General features: G+C 44.3%; 1 protein-coding gene and 1 pseudogene across 1 annotated transcript; one reads left to right on the top strand and one right to left on the bottom strand.

Annotated features, from left to right (window-relative positions):
• Positions 1-8,220: 8,220 nt before the first annotated feature.
• LOC140628438 (nuclear cap-binding protein subunit 2 pseudogene) lies at positions 8,221-8,730 on the bottom strand (annotated as a pseudogene).
• Positions 8,731-15,204: 6,474 nt separating this feature from the next.
• Positions 15,205-23,906, top strand: PGRMC1 (progesterone receptor membrane component 1). The gene is made up of 3 exons (XM_072816413.1): positions 15,205-15,637; positions 19,279-19,434; positions 22,574-23,906. The coding sequence occupies exons 1-3, from the start codon at positions 15,310-15,312 to the stop codon at positions 22,675-22,677; spliced, it is 588 nt and encodes a 195-aa protein (XP_072672514.1). The 5' UTR covers positions 15,205-15,309; the 3' UTR covers positions 22,678-23,906.
• The last annotated feature ends 883 nt before the right edge of the window (positions 23,907-24,789 follow it).

Here is a 24,789-nt window from a genome sequence, read left to right as displayed (position 1 = left end):
CTCCATGAAAAATAGAACTACTCTATGATCCATTAATTGCACTACTGGGTATTTACTCCAAAAATACAAAAAAATACTAGTTCAAATAGATACACGCACTCCTATATTTATAGTAGTATTATCTACAATAGCCAAATTATGGAAGTAGCCCAAGTTTCCATCCATAGATGAATGGATAAAGAAGATGTGGTGTAACTACATATACAATGGAATATTATTCAGCCATTAAAAAAAAAGAATGAAATCTTGCAATGGATGGATCTAAAGAATATAATGCTAAGTGAAATAAGTCAGTCAAAGAAAGACAAATACCACATAATTTCACTCATATGTGGAATTTAAGAAACAAAACAAACAAGCAAAGGTGAGGGGAGAGAGAGACAAACCGAGAAACAGACTCTTAACCATAGAGAACAAACTGATGGTTACCAGAAGGTAGAGGGTGGAGGATGGTGGAAACAGGTGATGGGGATTAAAAGTAGTACACTCATCTTGATGAGCACTGAGTAATGATGTGTAGAATTGTTGAATCACTATATTATACACCTGAAATTAATATAACACTGTATGTTAACTATACTGGAATTAAAATAAAGCTTTTTTTAATAAAGCTTTTAAAAAGCTTTATTAAAAAAAGAAAAAAACCTGAGCACCTCATGGCCCCATCAGATTCACACATAAAAATCAACCAATCACACCAATTGCATTAAAAATACAACCAAAAAAAAAATACAACCTCTGACCCAATAAGTCTATTTTTAGAAATCATTATGGCCTTTGACTCAGGAGTTGAATTTTAAGGAATTTGTTCTAAGGAAATAATCAGAAATAAGCAATAACTTGTATACATAGCACTCGCTGCTGTTATTGTTCAAAAAAAAATTGGAAAGAAGCCTAAACATGCAAATAAGGGAATGATTAAATAAATTACGGTTGGTTAATGCACATGATGGTATTATGCAGTCCTTAAAATGATGTTTATGAAGAATTTTAGATATAACTAAAATCACCCAACTAGAGAGGATGGTATTAACATGGTGGGGCTGGAACAACTGTGGGCACCAAGGTCTTGAGAGTATGTGTCCCATGCAGAAGAAACTGACAAAGGAATGTTCACAGATAGAAGCAAGGCAGATAACTGCATGTACAGCTCGCTAGCTGTATAATTTTTGGCAACTTACTAAACCTCTATCTCATCTGTAAAATGGGGATAATATAACAGAACTTAGAATAGTGCCTTGCACATTACAAAGTGTTAAGTATTAGCATTCATGTGCATACGTGTGCTGCATGCATTTGAAGAGAGAGAAGTGGTGGTCAAGAGACAGTTGTAAAAATGGTGGCCACTCAACCCCATGTTCCTGTATTTCCACAAAAGTTTCATGGATGTTGGGAAGTTTCCCGGATTGCAGCTATGTTGATATATTGATATGTTCTTGAAATCGACAATCCTAATAGAAGCTTCCAGAATGCCCACTTCCCTGACTAGGGCAGAGGTCACAGCACCCCTGATGGTAGAGCCCTGGGAGTCATTCTCAAAGTCTTGCTCCTCCAGTTCTTCCAGGGATTTTGTAAGCACTTAATTCCTTGCATTAGGTTCCTTTTTCAAAAGTACTAAACAATTTCTGCTTCTTACCACTGAACGCTAGTACAGGGGTGAAATAAAAAGGTTTGGGACACGTAAAGATCTTAATGCCTTTTGACATCAGGTGTGCCTAATCATACCTAGGTGTCTGAAATCTAGGCGTAGGACAAGGGCAAATAGTTTAAATATATGAGTCATAAGCATATGAATAACACTTTAAGCCATAAGAAGAGATGAAATCTTCTAGCTAGAGAGTAGGGACAGATGCTGGCCCGGGACATACTCAGGGCACCTCAACATTTAAAAGTCTGACAAAGGAGGTAGAAATGGAAAACCAAGCTGAGAAGGAGTAGCCAGTGACAAAAGGGGGAAAAAAACCATCATAGTATGTATCCCAGAAACCCAATAAAGAAAGTAACTCAAGGTGCACTGATGAACTCTGTCAAATGCTGTTGAGAAACAAAGACAAGGTTATGAAAATGTCCCTGGGATTGGAAATAGAGACAAGAATATTCTGAAAGAATGGTGGGGACGTGATGCATTATACCAACAAGGAAAACAAAGAAGGCAGACACATGGAGAGGGTAGTGGGTTTGGTAGTAGGAGGATAAGGGAGTTTCCACCTAATTGCTTCTATTTTCCTAATAAAATAAAATGCAAGGTCATCAATTGCGAATGAAAACAGAGAGAGGATATTCAAGGTCTGCAAAGAACGGAGATGGTGTGATAAAGCGTGAGGGACGGAGTGGGGATAGACCGTCGCCATAGGTATCATTGTTGGGCAGCATTGTCCATTTGGGATTATGGTAAAAAATCTTCAAGTATGTCCTTCCCCATCTGTTCTTCCCAGGTGACCACTGATCTGTTTTCTGTCACTATACATTAGATTGCATTTGCTGGAGATTTAGATCAATGGGATCATATATCACACATACCTTTTTGTCCCTAAATCTTTCACATTGTTGATGCTACTATACATGGCATCTTTTTCATTTCAATTTCTGATTGCTCACTGCTGTTATCTAGAACTAAAATTGATGCTTCTACATCACTCTTGTATCCTTCAACCTTGTTAAACTCATTTATTACTTCTAAGAGCTTATTTGTAGAATCCATTGGATTTCCTATATAAATGAGCATGGACTCTGCGAATAATAAGTTCTATTTCTTCTTTTCCAAAAAAATAAATAATTTTTTTCAAGTGAGACCAGCTGGTAGGGTACTGTGCTTTCTGCTACCATGTTCAGTTGTTTATGTGTAGTTAGGGAATAGGGGGACCATTGGGTGTTAACCAGGATTAGGTTTTGTAAAGGTCTAGTGTGTAACCAAGAGAGAAGGTAGTCAATGGAGGGTAGACAGAAAAGCTGGTTGGAGTTGAAGACTATCAAGACAGTAGAAGGCCAGGATGGGGGATAGGTCATCCATGTGAATGTTGAAGTCACCAAGAATGATGAACCAGCATCAGTGTGAGGGGCACAACTGAATCTGGAGGAAGAGGCTCCCTCAGTAGAATGTATACACCTGCTGTTCTGGGCTTCTAGAGAGTGGAAGGGCTTGGAGTGTAGATCCCAGACACTCTGGGACTCGGCCCCCCTCCTTAATATGTGCTCAGAGTTAGGGGATCAAGCACTCACCAGGGCTGGCCCCCACGCCAGTCCTTCCACCCTGAGAGGCCTCCACTCTCAGACAATCCAGCTGCAAGCTCTCCCTAACCTAGACTGGATAGAAACAAAGTGCTCTTTACTCTCCTTCTCAGGCAGTTCAAGTCCAGACCACCTGTCACCAAGCCCTGGCCACCCTTTGAGGCAAGACAGAGTGAGGGAGAGAAAAATCAACTTTATTTAGTGAAGCCACAGTTAATTAGATTATCCTGGCACAAAAAAAAATAAAAGAAAGAATAATTCCCGAATTTTAACCCCAGATATTTCTAGATGGGATAGTGAGATCACACGTATATACATGCTAAGGTATGGAGTATGTGTGCGTGTATGTGTGTGTGTACACACAAGCAAAAGGAGATAGAGAAAATTGGTCTTTGATACCTTACACCTGCCATTCATTTGATGATTCCTCCCATTTTATTTACGTCTCTAGTCCTAGGGCTACTCATGCCCCCAGATTTTTCCCTAGGCTATAGAGGGATGCTGATAGAGGGATGCTGTCTATATGCCCTGTGACTCAGGATTGTGTTTCCGTCCCTATTCACTGGTCCTCTTTTAGATGACAATGGATATGAATGGGTTAATGGGATTAAAAACAACCCTACTGTTGCTTTAGCAAACCACTGAGTTTCCTAGGCAACATAATGCCTGAATTTCTCCTGTTTCTTCCTGTCTCTAAAAGCCCCTCTGGAGGGAATGGAGAAAATATTAACCTTGGCTTGCACTCAAGTCCTTGCTCTTCCCCTCCCCCTCCTCCCTCGACTCCCCCAGCAGTTGACCTTGCCTCCTACTTTGTTGAAAACATTGAGGCTGTCAGGTGTAAATTCCCTCAACCTTGAGGTCCCCACCTCTCTTCTTCCCCTCTTAAAGGACAAGGCACATCCTTGTGCCTGTCCTTTTGATTTCAAGGTCTCCTGTCTCACTTCCTGCCACGAGATTGGTGAATATCCCCCACCTCCTTCCTGTATTTTCAATCTCTGAGCATCTGCTGGCCACCGCGCTGTTGGCCTAAGTTTATTGCACTTGAGGGAAAACAAATCAAACCGAGAAATCCAACTTCCCCTGTCTTCCATCCCGCTCCCTGTAGGCAAGCTTCTAAAGCTTATTGTTTGAGAGCTAGATATCCCTGACCCTCACAGCCCACCCACTCGCGAGGCCACTGGAACCAGGCTTCTACCCTCCCCTCCTGACGCAACACTAAGGGGACTCCAGTTTAGGTAACCCAGCGCTTGTTAATGGCCGTGGCCAACTTACTCCTTAGCCTGCCTGCCTGCCTGATGACTCAGCAGCGCTCAACATTGTGAACCTCTCCTCTCTTTGCTTTGGATCAGACCTCGGACCATACTCTCCCAGTTGCTATTCTCAATCTCTGATGGGTTCCTCTTTCTCTACCTATCCCTACAATGGTAGTCTTCCCTGAGATTCTCTCCTGGCCCTCTTTTTCTCTCCACAACTGGCTCACACCCTATAGACGCCAGGCAAGTAACATGAATACGTAATGGGAGGCTGATGGGTGCCTGACAGTGGAGAATGTGCTGGAATTCACAAAGAAGCATGCACCGCCCCCCCTTTTGGTAAGAAACAGTAACCCTCTTCTCTTCATTTTCCACTTTTGAGAGTCTTGAGTTCCAAAAACATTTGACTCTCTTCTTCACTATTAATGAAACCAGAGCAACTATGATAAAAGACAACCGATATTTGGTCTCAGTGTGGGGGATAGAGTAAGGAAAAGTGCCCTTTGAAGGAGGCAGCTGCCTGTCTGCTCCGACCAGTTGTTGCCACAAAGGGATCTAGTGCCAGATCTTCTCACTGTTTACAAGAAGTCAGAAATACAGGTTTCTGTACAAATCTTTTGGTTAAGTGTTTACATTTTAAATTTTAAAAATCAACACAATGTGAGAGTCAAATAGACATGCATCTGAGACAGCTCTAATGACCAGGGCCAACAATTTTCTTTTTAATTAATTAATTGATTTGAGAGAGAGAGAGAGAGAGAAGGAGCAGTGGGGAGAGGCAGAGGGAAAGAGAGAGAGAGAGAGAAGCAGGCTCCGGGCTGAGCAATGTCTGCTAGATCCCAGGTCTCTGGGATTATGCATAACCTGAGCTGAAGGTAGATGCTTAACCGACAGAGCCACCTAGGAGCCCCAGAGATGGGGCATTTCTAATAAGCTCCGAGCTGATGCCTACACTGCTGGTCCATGAACCACACTTTAAGACACAACCTCCATCTGAACAACATGGAAAGTAAATTCACTTGTCAAACATCTACTAATTTTTAAGGCTCAGCTCAAATGTCATCTTCTGTATGAAATCTTTCTAGGTCATACCTCTCATCCCTCCTTTCTCTAAATCCTCCTTATCGTGTGCAGACCACAATCGCACCATCTATAACCTCTTAACTGTATGTCTCCCATCGCTAGACAGTGAGCTCCTTCCTTAAGGGGCATTCATAGCATCTACCAACAAAGCCTAGCATGGAGCAGGATCCAAGAGATCCTCAAGGTCAAATGGACACAGATGGACAGGCCCCTTTTGGGTGTCTTTAAAATCTTAGCTCCTGGGGATCCCTGGGTGGCTCAGCGGTTTGGCACCTGCCTTCGGCCCAGAGCGTGGTCCTGGAGTCCCAGGATCAAGTCCTGGGATCGAGTCCCACATCGGGCTCCCTGCATGGAACCTGCTTCTGTCTCTGCCTGTCTCTCTCTCTCTCTCTCTCTCTCTTTCTCTGTCTCTCATGAATGAATAAATAAAATCTTTTTTAAAAATCTTAGCACCAAATGCTGCCTACTCAAATCTCTGAAAATGTAGAATCCCTATACTTCCCTTTTTTGTTTTTGGAGGTTTTTTTGGAATCCATATATTTCTATTACATAAGACATAGTTAGCAACTTTGAAGTTTTGGTTTTTATCCTTTTAAAAGTTTGAACTTGGGACACATGCGTGGCTCAGTGGTTGAGCGTCTGCCTTCGGCTCAGGGCTTGATCCCAGGGAGCCTGCTTCTCCCTCTGCTTCTCCCTCTGCCTGTGTCTCTGCCTCTCTCTGTTTCTCTCATGAATAAATAAATAAAATCTTTAAAAAAATAAATAAAAGCTTGAACTTTGTGTTACTTTTTTACAGTAATGAAAGTAATTTATGTTCACAGTACAAAAAAAGGAAGCAAAAATTACCCATAATCTCACAACCCAGAGATAGTTGTCATTAACATTTAAAAAATTTTAATTCCACTATAGTTAACATCCTAGTTGTCATAAGTTCTTTTTTTCAAGAGTTCAATGTCCCTCTTTTCTTTTTTCTTTTTTTTTTTTAATGTCCCTCTTTATAGATGAGGTCATAGGTAGAGACAATGATAACTCGGGCTAACAATTCAAGCAGGAACCACTGTCCATTTTAAGGCCTATAGAAAACTGAGTTATGTTTTACTACAAAATTTTAAAATACATTAATTCAAGCTACCGTGTAAAAGACATTTTTAAAATGAAGAATATGTCTTCATTGAACACCTGCAAATGGTTCTTTCCTAAACCCGTACTACTAGATGTGGCTCTTAAAAACCCAAATAATCAGCTTGAACTTAAATGAAAGAACCTATACTGACCATAAAGGGAAAGAGGCTTATCTGAGATATTGCAGCACCAACTTCCACAAACTCTAGTGGAAGTTAAGACATACTCTGCTGCTAGCTGAAAACATTTCACTCATGTCAGGGAAAATTGCACTACACTAACAACTTAAGTGAGCAATAGCTCAAGTATATTAGAGAAATCTATTTTGTAGGCTTCCTTCTCTATAGAGGCTATCAGCTCACTCTCAAGGCTCCGAAACTCAGCAAGCACGGTCAGGGAGAAAACAAGGCAGACTTCAATGAGGAATTGGCCAAGTCACATTTCCTGAGGGAAGTAATTCTGATTGTTCTTGTTATGTGTTCTCTCGATCTTCAAGCTCTTTTAAAACCTAGTCCGTTTCCAAGATCACTCTGAAAATGAATCAGTCTGATGCATAAACCCTTTTTTTGGTGGCTTTATGGAAAACACATCTTTGGAAAAATGCATAAATACTTTTCAAGTCCTAATACATAAAGCACATAAGCAGGCAGTATTCCCTGAGATGGTCTAAGGCTTACTTTTGCACCAACAATTCAGAAAGGTCCCTTGACTCCTAAGTTGGCCTTTAGAGATGACAACTCAACACAGAAAGCAAATTCAGTTGTCAAACATCTACTAATTTAGAGCAAAGTTGTATGACAGAGCAAAACTTCATTTATCATATTTTATCTTCTGTAAACTTAAAAATTGTTAAATAATAACTCCAGGCCCCAATGTAGACCATGAATCTACTATCAATTTTTAAAAGTTTCCATCTTCCTAAAAGAAGTGTGGTGTTTTGGGCTGCTAGATCAAGATCAGAGATCAAATCTGTTGCCATGCAACACAAATTTGGACACAGTAACATAAAATCATTCTGGTAACCTGACACCTGGCCAAGATTCCAAGACTATAGAATTAAAGGCATTCTTTCGGATTCTGTCCCTTAATAGGAAAACATGAAAAGGCTTCCAGCTCAGTAGAGACCTTGAACAAAGCATGGTGGGTGCACGTGGCTGGCTTAGTCCCCTGGAGCTAGCAACTCTTGATCTTGGGGTTGTGAGTTCCAGCCCCACGTTGAGTGTAGAGATTTCTTTAAAAAAAAAAAAAGCGTGGTAGAAGTGGGCAGGTTTAGAGGTGGTGGCTCAGCAGTTGAGCATCTGCCTTTGGCTCAGGTCGTGATCCCAGGGTCCTTGGATCGAGTCCCGCATCAGGTTCCCTGTGCGGAGCCTGCTTCTCCCTCTGCCTATGTCTCTGCCTCTGTGTGTGTGTGTCTCTCATGAATAAATAAATAAAATCTTTTTAAAAAGTGAGCAGGTTTTCAGACCCTGGGTAATGCCTGGCAAATTCAACGGGCCAAAGGAGTGAGATTTCATGATGGGGCTCTCACCACTTACTAGTTTGGGGCCAATTTTCCATAGCCTCCTCTCTCAGCATCATTGTCTTGCCAATACTCATCTCGTGCTTGTTCTCCAGATCACCCATGGCCATACTACCTGCCCTCCTTAAAACCTGCGTCCCAGTCTGCATGAATGATCCCGTCACCCAAATGTGTTCCATGCATGTACCTCATGGCATTTTCTGCACCTGCTCTTGAGTGGTACTCCACAAAGCAGAACCCACATGCTGTTGTCTTCATCTTCGGGTCCTTCATGATTTTCTTTATGCCTCCACTTCTGCTGAAGAGTTCATAGATTTTTCCTTTCAGTGGTGTAAAAGGAAAGGTTTTCAGCATCCAATACACAGCTATCTTCAGTAATTTTTCCTGTTCTTCACTGTCACCTTGGAAGGGCTGGTCCCAGTACCAGCTCAGTTCCACGCAGGAGTCGCTGCACAGCGCAACTTCGGCAGGCCACTGGGCATAGTGCAGACAGGTGGATGGGACCTCTGCCCCTCCCGGAACCATGAGGTGGCTGCAGCTGTGTCAGAAACGCAGCTGTCGGGGATCCCTGGGTGGCTCAGCGGCTCAATGCCTGCCTTTGGCCCAGGGCGTGATCCTGGAGCCCCAGGATCGAGTCCCGTGTCAGGCTCCCAGCATGGAGCCTGCTTCTCCCTCTGCCTGTGTCTCTGCCTCTCTCTCTCTCTCTCTCATGAATAAATAAAATCTTAAAAAAAAAAGAAACCCAGTTGTCATTAACGATTATGTATATTTCCTTCATGTTTTGTCTGTGCATGTATGTTTCACATAGTGGGTTTCCATATTCAAATTAGTTAAAGTCCACAAATGTTTAACTGAGCACCTGCTATGGGCCAGCCACTATTCTAAGTACAGGGGATATGGTGGGGAAAGAAAGAAAATTTCTCTTCTTGTGTGGCTCACATTCAAGATAGAGAAGATAATCAAAAAAGTGAGTGAATGATATTGTATATTAGGAAGCAGTAAATACAATGGAGAAAAATAAAGCCCAGAAGGGGGATGGAGAGGCGGGGGATGATGTTTCAAGATCTGAAAGCAATGAAGGAATGATCCATGAGGATATTTGGGCAAGAGCATTCCAGCAAAAGAAATCACAAGTACAGAGTCCCTGAACTGGAAACAGGTTTGGTTGTTCCAAGGCCAGCAAGGAAATGACTGAGGCTGAAAGTAGAGTGACCAAGGAAGGAATTGGGAAATGAGGTGCTCAAGTCCTAAAGGTGAGGGTTGGGTAGGGCGGTGTGAATCCTGTGGGGCTTTGAAAGCTGCTGTAAGGACTTTGGACTTTTGCTCTGAGTGAGATGAAGCGCATCTTTGAATACTTAGTTTCAAACTGGTTTCCAGTTTTTGCTACCATCTATCATGCTTTGTGATTTTTTTTTTCCGTACAAATCTCTGTTTACAGAGATATACATATAGAGAGTGCTCCGGTGAGCACTTCCCCAGGAAAAAGTTCTAGAAGTTAAATTCCTTGGTCACAGGTTAGGAATAATTTGAGGCACTTGCTGCATATTGCCAAAAGGGCTTTCTAGAAAGGCTAACCTCATTTAAAATGTAATTTAGGGGATGCCTGGGTGGCTCAGCCGTTGAGTGTCTGCCTTCGGCTCATGAGATCCAGGATTGAGTCCCGCAATGGGCTCCCTGTGAGGGGCCTGCTTCTCCCTTTGCCTATGTCTCTGCCTCTCTCTCTATGTCTCTCACAAATAAATAAATAAATCTTTTTTAAAAAGAAAATAGAATTTAGTTGACATTGAGTGCCTACTACTTTATTGAGGCAGACATGGTCTAGGTGCTTTAAATACATCGGTGAACAAATGAATCTTTCATTCTAGCAATTTCATTCTTGCCAGCATTGTGTCAGAGTGCTTGCCTTGCTGTATGCTTGCCAACATGAAGTATTACCATTCTTAAAAAGCTTCAAGAAACAAAAGGCAAAAAAGAATGCTCCAGTAATTTGAATGATGAAAAGTGGTACGTTGTTACTATGTTCTTTTGGATTTGATTACTAGTGAAGTCGAATTACTTCCCACACATTTTCTAGCTAATCAGCCAAATTGTCCTATTTTTCTTTAAAAGCTTTTAGAGACCTTTGAAAATAATTTAAAGGAGGCAGGAGGTTTGGAAACATTAACAGACTTAATATATATCTTGGGAAATAAGTAGTCCACAGGTCAAGTACATAAGCTTTAGAAATTGATTTGAAGCCAAAGAGCACATATAATGCAACTCTTATGTTCTGGAGAGGGCTTTTAAGTCAGGAGCTCCCTTCCTATTTCCACAGAATTCGAGAACTCTGGACAAAACCTTTCCACCGACTACAAGCCAGAATGGGGTGGGGGGCTGCTTTTCCTCAACAATCTCAACATCCCAGGGTTACTTAAGAGCCCACCTAAATATCAAATAAGTGCCAAGAGCATTTATATTCTCAAGCTGTATCGCTGCTTGAAGTTTTAAGTTGAATACATTTTCTACCCACTGTGTGAGGCAGGATTTCCTTCAATCAATTATCCAGGGGAATACAGAGGTGTAGCAGGAAGGACATTGTACTGTGATGAATGAAAATTATAAACCCTCCAGCCTTCCATAAAGGCATTTACCCCACTTTTTATAAAGACAAAATATAGGTGTCTGCATGGCTCAGTGGGTTAAGTGTCTGACTCTTGATTTTAGCTCAGACCATGATCTCAGGATTGTGGGATCCAGCCCCGCATCAGTCTCTATGCTCAGCGGGGACTCTGCTTGAGATTCTCTCTCTCCCTCTTCCTCTGCTCTCCACTCCCCACTCTTTCAAATAAATTTAAAAAGATAAAATATAGCTGAAGTGAGATAACATACAGCATTGTGTAAGTTTAAGGTATACAACACACTGATACGTTTATATTGTAATAGGATTGTTGTTGTAGCATTAGCTAACACCTGTCTCATCCCATAGTGATCATTTCTTCTAGTGGTGGGAAAAAATAAGATCTAGTCTCTTAGGAAGTTTAATGTTTAAGATACAGGTTTGTGGCCTATAATCACTGTACTGTACTAATAGTGTACATTAGCTCTTCAGGACTTATTTATCTACTAGTTGCGAGTATGCACCCTAATACATCTCTCCCCTTCTCCCACCCCCAGCCCTTGGTCACCACCATTCCACTGTGTGTTTGTGAGTTCAGTGTCTGCTTTTAGATTCCACGTATAAGAAATATCATACTGTATTGTCTTTCTGCCTCTGACATTTCCCCTACTTTCAGTAGTGTTTATTTTTGAGGAGAGAGAATCAGGGATGAAGAGAAGGATTTTATTTTTTTAAGATTTTATTTATTCATTCATGAGAGACACACAGAGAGAGGCAGAGACTGAGGCAGAGGAATAAGCAGGCTCCATGCAGGGAGCCCGATGCAGGGAGGGGTGGGGGGACACGACTCCATCTGATCCCGGATTCCAGGATCACGACCTGAGCCAAAGGCACAGGCTCAACCACTGAGCCACCCAGGTGTCCCAACAAATATGACTCTTAAAAAATTTCAACAGGGGGGCAGCCAGGGTGGCTCAGCGGTTTAGCGCTGCCTTTAGCCCAGGGTGTGATCCTGGAGACACGAGATCAAGTCCCACATCAGGCTTCCTGCATGGAGCCTGCTTCTCCCTCTGCCTGTGTCTCTGCCTCTCTCTGTGTGTGTCTCATGAATAAATAAAATAAAATCTTTATTAAAAACAAAAACAAAACAAAACAAAACTTGGGCAGCCCCAGTGGCTCAGCGGTTTAGTGCCCCTTTCAACCCCGGGTGTGATCCTGGAGACCTGGGATCAAGTCCCACGTTGGGCTCCCTGCATGGAGCCTGCTTCTCCCTCTGCCTGTGTCTCTGCCTCTCTCTCTCTCACTCTCTCTCTCTGTCTCTCATGAATAAAGAAATAAAAATTTTTTAAAAATTTCAACAGGGGTTATCTGGGTGGGAGCTAATGACTTATTTTTTACTTTGTATCTCTATTAGAAAAAAAAAAAACTCTGGTGAACCATTTATTATTCTTAAATTTCCCCAGTTTTGTAAAACAAAATTTCTGTGTGTGTGTGTGTGTTTCACATGTCTGCAAGAATATAAAACGAACTGCTAATGTGTGGGCCCCATTTAAAGATTGCCTGGGGAGCTGGGAGACAAAGAATGAATTTCATTTTTTCTTTTGTTTTCTTTTATTGTTTTTATTGTTTATTTATTAAACAACTTACATATTGTTTGTTTGTTATAATGAGCATGTTTTACCGTTCTACATTTTTTTCACAAAACTAATAATAAACCTTTTTTTTCTTCTGAAGCTAAAAGTGACATGTGCTGACTGTAAAAAATGTAGGAAAGCACAAAGAAACAAACAATCATGACAGTTAACATTTTTACCAGGTTTCCTTTTAGGCTTCCTTTTAATGCATTTTTTAAACACAGTTGAGTTTTCATACTGTGTAGTTTCGTATTGTTTTTCTTTCTTAATATTAAGACATAAGCATTTTCCCATGTCATGCATGCCATAATAATGTTTTATGGTTTTGTCACATTGCAAGTGGATTAATCAGCTATTTCTACTGGCTGGCTCAGTCAGTAGAGCATGCAACTCTTGCTCTTGCGTAATAAGTTAGAGCCCCACATTGGACATAGAGCTTAGTTTTAAAAAAACTTTTCTGATAAGCATCTTGGTAATGAAATCTTCATTTGCATTTCTAAGTGTTTCCTTGGCATGGATTCCTAGAGGTCAAAGCACTGGACCAAAGAGTACATTTCTAGAAGTGGGATTAATGGATAGAAACTATTTTTATGAATGACAAAAGGCTATGTCAATTTCTACTCCCAACAGAATACAAGAGTCTCATCACCCTCCTGCCAGCCTTGTAGATCATCCTTTTTCTCCTTGAATCTTTCCGACAGGGAGGTCAGGTGGTAGGTGACAGTGGTATCTCCATTTTTCATTGCCAGCGAGACTGAACATTTTTCATATGCTTATTCACCATTGGTGCGCACTCTTCTTTGGGCTACCTATTTCCATTTTTGCCCATTTATTGACTAACATCTTATGGATTTTCTTATCAATCAAAGTGAGCCCTTACAAGATATTAACCCTTTTCTCTGTCATTAGATGTAAATGAAAATATTTTTCACAAGTTTGTTGGTTTTCACAAATACCTTGGCCATAGACTTTTAAAACCAAAGACAGGGCAGCCCTGGTGGCGCAGCGGTTTAGCGCCTTCTGCAGCCCAGGGTGTGATCCTGGAGACCCTGGATCGAGTCCCACGTCGGGCTTCCTGCGTGGAGCCTGCTTCTCCCTCTGCCTGTGTCTCTGCCTCTCTCTCGCTCTTTCTGAATGAATAAATAAATAAATCTTTAAAAAAATAAATAAATAAAACCAAAGACAGAGTCTAAATATAGCCTTGTGCCCTCAGTTTAAGCCTGCTTTCACTTGATTACATCGAAGAAGTTTGACAAGACCTATAAGGGCCATTTCAGCTAACCCTAAATTCAGATTTGTGGGGAAAAAAATGTGTGGGCCCAATTTAAGGATTATTCCACTCATATGTACTTTTAAATGATTTAAGAAGATGGGGTGGGGGCAGGGATGGAAGCAGTTTGTGCCAGAAATTTTTTGTGCTCAGAAATTCTGAGGTAAGAAGCCAATTCTCTCGAATCTCTTGCGTGTTGAGAGGGGGAGTAAATTATGTGTAAGCGAACAGAACTCTTGGTGGAAAAGTACTGCTCTGGGCCGCAGATGTGAGCAGGGTTTGGTTTTAATTATATTTCCCCCTTCTGTCTATTCTTTCTTCCGCTCCCCTCCCCCCTGTGACAGTGAAGAGGGCGGCCAGATTAGGTTTTTATAGGGTATAGACAGCCCTCCTCCCTAAGGCCTGCTCCTGTGCAGACGGTTAGCACATCAATAGCCGGGGGAAATACCCGGGAAAGGAAGGGACCAAACAGGATCTCCCGGTAACTCCCGCTTTCGTCTGGGATACAGCACAGGGTTATTGAGACTGCCAAGGGTAGCTCGACAGGTTTCAAATAAAAGAACGCTGTCGGTGGATCGCGGTTTGGCGCCTGCCTTTGGCCCGGGGCGCGATCCTGGAGACTCGAGATCGAATCCCACGTCGGGCTCCCGGTGCATGGAGCCTGCCCCTCTCTCTGTGACTATCATAAAAAAATAAAGGAGCGCTGCCAACAAAGAAACTTTGCTATTTTGAGCCAAAAAAAAAAAAAAAAAAGCGCAACAACTGAAGGTTGCTTGCTGATGCGTTGGGACTGAGCAAGTCTGTGATTGCGAAAGGGTTTACATTTCCGAGAATGAACCCAACTTAAACCCGGTGAGCCGATCCGACACCCCCAGATATTGGGAGGACTGTCAGGGGCCTGTGCACTGACGAGAGCTCCCCGGGGTGTCCTCGCCACAGCCTCCGGCGGCGAGGATTGCAGAAGGGTCGTTAAGGGGAGTGGAACGGGGTTCCCGAGGTGGAAATGCGTGGTCTGGGCCTCCAAGGTGGAAAGAGCAGCTCGAGGAGTCTCTTTCCGGGGCCCCAAGAGAGCCTCGCGGTCCCGGGGGACGGGCGGGGAAAGGGGAGGCTTCAGAATGGGAGGCGAGGGGGAAGCCGCAGCGAGAGAAATGGAGTCGCGAGCGGCGCGCAACAGGTGGCCGAGCAAAGGCCAGGCTCCGCGAGCTGGTCGCGGCGCGCAGCCGGCGAGGGTGCGGAGGAGGGCTGCGCGCTGCGTCGCGCTCAGCGAGAGGCCGGCGCCGGGACGGCGTGAGGCCGGGCCCCGGGCCTCTCGGGTTGGGCGGAGGCCGGCAGCGGCTCCCCCCGCCGCAGGGCAGGCGGGCCCCGGCCCCGGGAGAGGAGCGACCGTCGGGAGACCAGGTGGGGGGCGGCGGCCGGACGCAGCGCTGTGCCTCGGCGGGCGCGGGGGGCGGGGCCGGGAGGCTCCGCCCTCCCGCCCGCCCCGCCTCCTCCGCCGGGTAGTCCTTGTCCGCTGAGCCCCGCGCGCACTAGCTCGCTGAGAGGGAGGAGAAAGCAGCCAGTTCCGGAGCCTTCCCTAGCCCGGCCCAACCTTTGCTCCAGCGATCATGGCTGCCGAGGATGTGGCGGCGACCGGCGCCGACCCGAGCGAGCTGGAGGGTGGCGGGCTGCTGCACGAGATTTTCACGTCGCCGCTCAACCTGCTGCTGCTCGGCCTCTGCGTCTTCCTGCTGTACAAGATCGTGCGCGGGGACCAGCCGGCGGCCGGCGGCGACAGCGACGACGACGAGCCGCCCCCGCTGCCCCGCCTTAAGCGGCGCGACTTCACCCCCGCCGAGCTGCGGCGCTTCGACGGCGTCCAGGACCCGCGCATACTCATGGCCATCAACGGCAAGGTGTTCGACGTGACCAAAGGCCGCAAGTTCTACGGGCCCGGTAACGGCGGCCGCCTAGGGGACGCGGAGACAAAAGCAGGGGCCCCGGCCCGGGGCTGGGGCTGGGGCTGGGGCTGGGGCCGGGGGAGGCGCGGGGGAGAGGGGCGCCCCGAGGGAGGCATGGCGGCGAGCGGGCGGCCGTGGCAGGGCGGCTCCCCGGCGGCGGCGGGCGAGGGCCACTCTAGAAGGGCTGCGGCGGGCGGGGGACGCCGCCAGCGCGGGGATGGGGGGAGGCTGGAGCGCCCGGGCCGGGGGCGCGGGGCGGGGGGGCGAGCTCGCCAGCCTGGAAGGCCGAACGCGCCGTTCAGGGAGCTTCGGGGGCATGGGGTTTGAGGGTTCCTTGAAGGAGGGGCGGTGTCGGGCTGGAGAAGGGAAACTTGGGTGTCTCGAGGGCAGCGGGGTGGCGGTAGGTGAGGGCAGGGGTGGGAGGAGGTCCAGGCTCGGCGAAGAGGCCAGGCCCTCTGCCGCCGGGACTGGCGGTGCTGCCTGTGGCGATGTGGGAGCGGGGCGGAGGTGGGATCGGTGGCAGGTAGCAGCCGTGTGCGTGCGTAGTCTGTGTCGGTGGCTGGCCAGGCGCGAGTGTGCGCGCGCGCGCGTGCTTGGAATGTGGCATGTGTCAGGTATGTGTGTGGCGTGTGTTTGGTATGTGTGTGCGCGTGCTGTGTGTGGCCGACCGGAAAGCTGGAAGGTGAACGGAGAGGCTCCCTGGGTGGGGGGCGGAGGGGAAGGGAGCCCATCTAGGGCAGAAGGAGGCTGAACGTAGCGGACAATGGGATCGTGGCGAGATGAAAAGGTAATACAGCATTTTAGTCCGTCTACAAGCGGGAGAGAAAGGACTAGAAGCCAAAAAAAAAAAATTAAAAATGGAGGGAGGGAGAAGTGGGAGGATCCTGGGAAACAAAAGGGGTAGGGCTGTGAAAGCTGCTGGGTGTGGGGATTTCAGGAAAAGCCAACCAGAGGGGAAATGAGGGTGGATGACTGCTGAGCCTTAGAGGGGGGTAGGCTCGAAGGGCCTTAGAGATGAGGCTTTCTAAGCCTGGTTGCGGATCAGAATCACCTGATGCGCCTGAGGAAAAACACAGATTCAAGGCTTAATCACAGCAACAGTGGAGGAGGCTCTGTGGGGGAGGTCCAGCAAATCTGCGTTTTAAGCGGCTCCCCCAGGCACATTTGAGAAGGGGCCAGGTTTGGAAAGTCCTGCAGTGTAGTAGAATATTCCGGAGATGAAGAGGAAGAGATTTTAGCTCCTGTAATAATGAACTCCTAGAAACAGGGAGCTCAGGGAGTGTGTCCACATTGAGGGTGCCCCTCCCCACTGGTCTGGAGAGAGGAAAGAGGATAGAAGGCAGTGATCTACGTCATCTCCAGTCCTGCTTTGTTTCACTCCGCCAGTTCAACTAACCAAAATCAGATGGGTTGGGGTTCTTCAGGAACTGGTCCCCTTAGCGGTTTTTGTGGTTAATTTAGAAGACCTACTTTCTGTAGGCCATGGAACTGTCCAAATAATTTGAAAACCACCCCTTTATTGTTGTCATTTCCACTTTACGTAATCATGTAAATAGCTGTTCCTACTGAGCTACAACCATCAAGTACTCCACGCGGGTACATAGAGCAACATCATAGGATTGTAATTTGCAAAGTCATTGAGAGGAATGCAGGCCTGCAGCACAGAAACACAAAAACTGGGGAGTCAGGCGACCTGAGTTCTAATCCCAGTTGGATTAGTGACTGGCTGTGCGACCTTGTGTGAAGCATTGTTCTCTCTGGGCCTTAGTTGTCTCTCTGAAAAATGCTAAGGATAGGCCCATTGTGAGATCTCCTCAGTCTACCCTGTGGTATCATCCTGTGAGCCCATGAATATGTGATACCATGTGCAAATGATAATTCATGTAAAAAAGGATTCCTAAAAATTACTCGTTCTGGTGCCCATCATTCCACACATGGTGCTTTTGTGGGTACTAGAAGTACAGCCATGAGTGAAACAGACACAAATCTCTGCTCACGGAGCTTATATTCTACTGAAGACACGTTCTGGTCAATAGTCTATATTCTCCAAAGACACTTAATGTTCTCCTTGAGCCATTTTTAAGTATTCTGTGACCATAATCTCTGAAGTATTGAGGTCAAAACCAGAACAGTTGGTCTGTTTTCAAGTATTAGGTGCTACGATGTCCATTACCATGTATATATACACATATATATACACATACACACACTTGTGAAAACCATAATGGAGGTTTTTTTTTACCTTCATTAGTAGACATGGTAGCATGTAATGAAAATTGCAAACAACCACTCTTCTTTAGAACCTTATTTGCATTTAAAAGTTGATCATAAATTTTGTCTATTTTTTAAATTTTTATTTATTTATGATAGTCACACACACACAGAGAGAAAGAGATGCAGAGACATAGGCAGAGGGAGAAGCAGGCTCCATGCACCGGGAGCCCAATGTGGGATTCGATCCCGAGTCTCCAGGATCACGCCCTGGGCCAAAGGCAGGCGCTAAACTGCTGCGCCACCCAGGGATCCCAATTTTGTCTAATTTGTAAAAATAAAAAAAAAAATTCTAGGGGATTGAGGTTTCAGTGACCAGGCCATACTGAAACTTGATCTCCTTATACTTGGCATAGTAATTATTTACAGACTTTTTAATGTCTGAGTTGCTACCCAATCTACCTTGGGGAAACAACACATGGGTTAAAGTACACTGGGTTCTTTTCATTTACTTGTGCAATATATAAATAAGTTGAAACACCTACTTTAAGTACCTATTGAATAATTCACCACTCTCTTGGACAAAAGTTCAGTGTAATATTATATATAATAGCATTGTAATGTTTTACATAATATTGGGATATTGATTCAGTCTTTTTTTTCCCATGGAAGTCTAAGTATTTTGAGTCTTGTCTTCAAGCTCACCAGAGTGACAAACCTGATCCCCTCTGCTACCTCTTCTTTACTGATAGTGTAGATTATGTAACATGTAGATAGATTTCTGAACTACTGATACTCTTATAAAACGATTTCTGCTGCAGATGCCACATGTTAATGTTTAATACAGTCTCACAACCAAAGATTGCTATAAAATACTTTTGACTCATTAAAACATATCAGAATACGTTCCATAAGGAAATGTTTTCATTTATGCCTTCTTACTTCCTTCCTTAAGAAGCCACTACTTTCTTTCTTTCTTTTTTTTTTTTTTTTTTTTAGAAGCCACTACTTTCACTGGTGTAGCCCAAGCGCCTACAACAGAGACAGACTCTGGGTTCAACGTCCTAAAGTTGAATTCTGACCCTTGAATTCAGTGTTATCTTGGATGATTTCCTACTACCACCACCCCATCCTGCCCCAGGAGATAATCATTCATGGCTGTTTTATTAGTTATTTGAGAATCAAAGGAAATGGATGATAATGTATAGCATATTGATTCGTAAAAGTCTAATGACAACAGGTCCTTCAGGTTCTACTACATAATGATGAAAATACCAACATTTACTTCTGGTTTGCAGATGGAATTTGATGCTGCAAAAGAGAGCTGTCTTTGTTGATGGGTAAGGAAGCCATTTTCTGTGTATGAACCACAGAGAAATTACTGTCTAATAAAAAATTGGTCTTTGGTTTTGTCTGTTTTTTAAGAGGGGCCATACGGGGTCTTTGCTGGAAGAGATGCATCCCGGGGCCTTGCCACATTTTGCCTGGATAAGGAAGCACTGAAGGAAGAGTACGATGACCTTTCTGACCTCACTCCTGCCCAGCAGGAGACCCTGAGTGACTGGGACTCTCAGTTCACTTGTAAGCATTTTTAAAAAATTGTGCCTGGATCAAATTTCTACCAGTAATGGGATTCACAGCAGTACAATAGTTACTACTAAGCAGCCTGAAACTGGGGAGCATTTTGATAGGCTCCTGAATCTTGGATGGATCAAGTTCATGGCTTGAAGTAATTGCAGCAGTGCTGAGTCACTTGCTGTGATTGCATCCAATTTTTAGCTAGTTCTCTATGGAAACTTTGGTTTCTGTTATATAAATCTTTGACAGGTTCATATGGATTCCACACTAGGATTTGGTGCTTGTGGTGTAGGGGAAAGTATCGTGGCCATGTAGGCTACAGAGAGAGGGATTTTCAGAAGTCCTCACCAGTAAGACTTGCTGTTTAAAAGCAGCCCACATTTCTGTTGAAGAATGGGAGACTTGTGTTCTACAAAACAGCTTCTCTCTTAATCTAATTGAGCCTAACTATAGGCCTCATCCACAAATGATGCTTATAATCTGCCCAACAACAATGGTGTCTGCATTTTTAAAAAGAAAAAGAGGAGCTGCTTGTTTTCCTGGTTTATGCTATAGGCTGAGATCTTTGGGAGGAGGGGGGAGTCAGGACGGGGGTTAAGTTCAAATTTCAAGAACTGAGGACTTGGCTTTGGTTGAGCCTAAGTGTTTAACAATCACTTTAGCAACATTGCACTGCTAAGAATTTGACTAATCTTTCCCACCTTTGAAGCAGTATATAAAGACTGTGACCATCACTTCAAGATGTTTTATTTTCAAATTTATCTTTTCTGTTTGCTGTTCTCTATAGCCAGTTAAATATTACTGACTCTTTTGGCTGAATCCAACCATTTTCTTTGAAAATAATGCTGACTTCAGAGTCTGGGTTAATTATTAGCTAGCTGTGACTCACTCCACCTTCAAGTTTTGGGTCCCAACTGGACAGAAGTGTAGCTTTCAGGTCTAGAGGCAGGTTTTTACTTTGAAAACACAATTCAACTAACATCGTCCCTGATTTTTTTTTTTATTTGTATCCAAAGGATGCCTTTGTAAACAGAGGTTCTTTTATGTGGAGCTGCCGAGTTGTAATTTCTGACTTAACAAAGCTCAATCTTCTAGGGCTTGCCTTCACCAGGGAGGTAAAAACCATAAAAACTTTCTCCCCCTTAAACTAATAAGACCAGGCCCATATTCTGTGTTGACACTTGAGCTCCACTCGAGACTGGTGTGGACTCTCCTTCAAGCAGGTTTCTTGGGCGCCACCCAGCTTTTGTCTTGCACAGTCCTGAGCACCCTAGGGACCTTCATAACATGTTCAAATAGGGAAGTTCCTATTGTTTCCAGTGATTATTTCACACAAAAGCAGGCCTGGCTACCTGGTTAGACAGGTTGGTTACTCCTCTAATTTCTACCCATATGCAGAAAGAGGAGACTCTCAGCCCTCTAGGCCTCTGACATTGATAAGATTAACCCTGTGTTAGCTGGGCCACAAGAGAACAGCCAGTGTGGTGGTTGGTGGTCTGTTGACTCTATCCCCTCTCTCCTTTTTAAAAAAATTTTTATTGAAATTCAGTTTAAGTAATCTATACTGTATTCTTAGTTTCAGAGGTAGAGTTTAGTGATTTCTTGAGTTGCATACAATGCCCAGTGCTCATTCCATCACGTGCCCACCTTAATGCCCATCACCCAGTTTAACCCTAACCCCATCCCCCCATCCCCTCCAGCGACCCTCAGTTCTCTATAGTTAAGAGTCTCTTATGGTTTTCCTCCCTCTCTGTTTTCATCTTTATTTTTCCCTCCCTTCCCCTATGGTTCATCTGCTTTGTTCCTTAAACTCCACGAGTGACATCATATGGTATTTGTCTTTCTCTGACTGAGTTAATCTTGCTTAGCATCATACACTCTAGCTCCATCCACATCACTGCAAATGGCAAGATTTCATTCTTTTTGGTGGCTGAGTTTCTGGTTTGCAGTCTTAAGTCTGTTTTCTCCAACATCTCCAGTGCTCTCCTGCCTCCTTAATCACTTTCTTTAACTGCCCTGCACAGCTTTTTTCCTGGGGTGGAGAAAACATTCAGTCTCCTGCTTTCGTTCATCCACTAGACTCCTCATCCCTTCACCACCAACCATCTGAGAAGTGCTTGTCCCCAACCACTACTTCATTTCCTCCCCATACTTCCTTACTCTCTGAGACAGTTTGCTGCCCCACAATTCCACTGAACTTTTCTTTCTCAGAGGTTTCCAGGAACCTGCTTCTTGCCAATATTAACTTCACTTTTCCAGCCCTTGTGGACTTCCTGTTGCGTGCCCCCCACCCACCCACAGAGGGGCTCCCTCTCCAGAGCTCTCAGTTTGGTTCATGGAAGCTCCAGGCTTAACTTCATCAACTCACGTTTCCATTTTCCTTTAAAGTAGCTCATATCCTAGCCTTTCTGTTCCCATGGACACCCTACTCCTGGCTCTTGTTCCTTCACACACAGATCTACCCACTGCCCCCCCACCCCGCCCCGGGCAGCCTGCGCCTGGTCTCCTGGCTCTAATCCGCCTGATATGCCACCACCATCCCATGTTGGCCAAAGCACTGGTTTCCTGTGTCGTTCTTTTGTCACACACTTTTGCCACCTATAGGATTAGGTCCAAATGCTTCAGGTTGGCTTTCCACAACCTTCGTAATATTTACCCACACTGCTTAGCCATCTGCACTCCCACTGTTGCTGTCAGCTTGGTCTCTCTATGGCTCTCCAGATCTGTTACATCTCCCCTGCATGCCTTTTTGTACACTGCAATTCCATTTTCTGGAAACCCCTCTCGTCTCAGATCCTTCCGTGCATTTCCCAAAGCATTGCCTTCTTTGGGAGGGTGTTCTAGAATCCTCACTCACAGCTCATGAGCCCTTGCTCTTCTCACCCCCTCCTGTCCACAAATACGACTCCCTGGGACCTTCCCAGTGCCCGACATCACTACCTGTTCTGTATTTCTCCTGAATGAAACTCTTAATTCCCCATTGGCAAGGACTGTGCTGTATGTCCTCTGTGATTGACAACTTCGAGAAGCCCAGCACATTGCAGCACAGGCGGTAGGCCTCTACCGAATGCTTTCCAATGAAATGTAGCGGTTCTCTGTAAAGCGTGAGAGTGCTCATTTGTGTTTTCTTCTCTCCCTCCAGTCAAGTATCATCATGTGGGCAAACTGCTGAAGGAGGGGGAGGAGCCCACTGTGTACTCTGATGAGGAAGAAGCAAAAGATGAGAATGCTCGGAAAAATGATTAAAGCACCCAGTGGAAGCATATCTATTTTTGTATTTTGCAGAATCATTTGTAACATTCCAGTCTGTCTTTAAAACATGGTGATTTCGATATTTAGAGAAGTTTCGAACTTGCTGTAAGTTTTTGTAATTAACATCACTAGTGACACTGATATAATTAACCTCTGTCTCCAAGTGCATGACGTGTTTGTGTGTCACAGACCCAGACCGTGAACTGCAGTGCCGTAATCCAAATGTTGGCACTCTCCTTCTGTCTGTAGTTAGTGCAGGCTGCCTTTAGTTTTTCCTGAGAGAGACAGGTAAGACTTGGGTATTTCCCCCAAACAGGTAAAAATGTTAAATGGGAAAAGTCCTTCTAGTCCCGAAAAAAAGGATCCCCTTCTGGTCCTGATGTCCTCAAGAGTGCAAAGCCCTTCCTCCTCAATTGACTTAACTGCATGATTTCTGTTTTATCTACCTCTAAAGCAAATCTGCAGTGTTCCAAAGCCTGCCTTGGTATTGACTAAAGAGAGCTGCCCAGGAAAAAAGAAAGAAATCTTAAAGCTGGGCTTGGTTGAGAAAAATACATTCACTGTGTTTCTAGACTGCATCATTCTTTTTGTCCTCCTCTGGACACTTAGAAGCCCCCACTAACACAGCAATGTATAATAAGGCTCTAAAAACACCATCTGAATGTTCAAAAGAAAGCTTCGGAAGAAATCTACTGGCTTCCCGAAAAACCTAAATATACAAAGAAAATGTAGAACTATTTCCCCAATCCCCATGTTCACAGTGGGACAGTGTTGATTTCACACAGTTTTTGCCGTGAGAGGGATTATGGTGAACAGAAGCAGGCGTTTGCCCTCTGGAGAGCCTACACATACACCGCACAACACACGCCCCTGAGGAATGAAGAAAGTACACATTACTAGCCAAATGGTTTTTAACGTATATTTCTTAAGGTAACAGTTATTCTTCCCTTGTTACAAAACCATAGCCACTGCAAGAGTAGTAGGGCAAGAGTCAAGGTCTTTGATATTGGTCTTTTGGTTAACAATAAACTTAGCTTAAGTAGACTGTACAGTTGTATGAATTTGTAAAAGTATTATATGAACAACTAGTGAGGTTTCAAACTCTTGTAACTGTAGTTGAATAGTTCTTGTATTTTCTTGTGAACCGTGTTTAATGGTTTTACCTCAAATCAGAAAACAAAATGAAGTGCTTTGGTCAGTTAATAAAATGGTTTTACCCAGTATAGTGTGGTGGGTTTTTAAACCTTTTAAGGTTTCTTAAACCTTAACCTAAGAAACCAGATTCAATCATTTTACTTTAGCTTAATGCTCAGCTCCCCTTTTGGGGGGGTGTGTGTGCGCATGCATGAGTGTGTGTGTGTGTGTGTGTGTGTGTGTGTGTGTATTCCAGTAAAGGAGCAAAACTGCAGAGGCCTCACACCGAAAACCAAATACCAGCTTGTCCTGTTAAATAGTGAATTGAGGGGTGCCTGCGTGGCTCAGTAGGTTTAGCATCTCCCTTTGGCTCAAGTCATGATCTCGGAGTTCTGTGTCTAGGCTCCCTGCTCAGGGAGGGTCTGCTTCTCCCTCTGCCCCTCTCTCCCCACTCATGTACTCTTTCAAATATATAAAATCTTTTTTAAAAAACCAGTGAAATGAGATTAGCTAGCCTGCCCTAATGAAAATGCAAAAACCAACATTGTTTTTTAAATTAGTAAATTTATTTTTTGTGACTTGTCAAATTCTGCCTCTAAACTCAGAGGCACCTCTGCCTTGAGGTCCAGAGCAAGGTTATTACGGGGTAGCTTTACTAAGGGCATAAAAAGTGCCAAGGCAGCGTTGGTTCTGTTTTCAGATATCATCTGATCAGGAAAGTATTCAGGAATTCTTCTATCCTAGCAAAATCAATTCACCTCTTGTCAAAAGATCAAATTTGCATATGCAGTTCATTGTGTAAACACGTCTTTCTCTGAATATTGATGTTTTGTCATTTTAACATTCAAGTTGGCAGAGTCTTATTACAAGGGAAGTATTCTGACCTGAAAGCTTGCAGCTTTCCAGTTTTTCTGTTTCCAAACCATTGCCTGTTTCTGTTGTTTTTAAATGAGCCTATCCCCCCAACTTGCT

The sequence above is a fragment of the Canis lupus genome, chromosome X, assembly GCF_048164855.1.
Source record: "Canis lupus baileyi chromosome X, mCanLup2.hap1, whole genome shotgun sequence".
Classification (NCBI taxonomy): Eukaryota; Metazoa; Chordata; class Mammalia; order Carnivora; family Canidae; genus Canis; species Canis lupus.
This window is presented reverse-complemented; position numbering and strand designations above follow the sequence as displayed.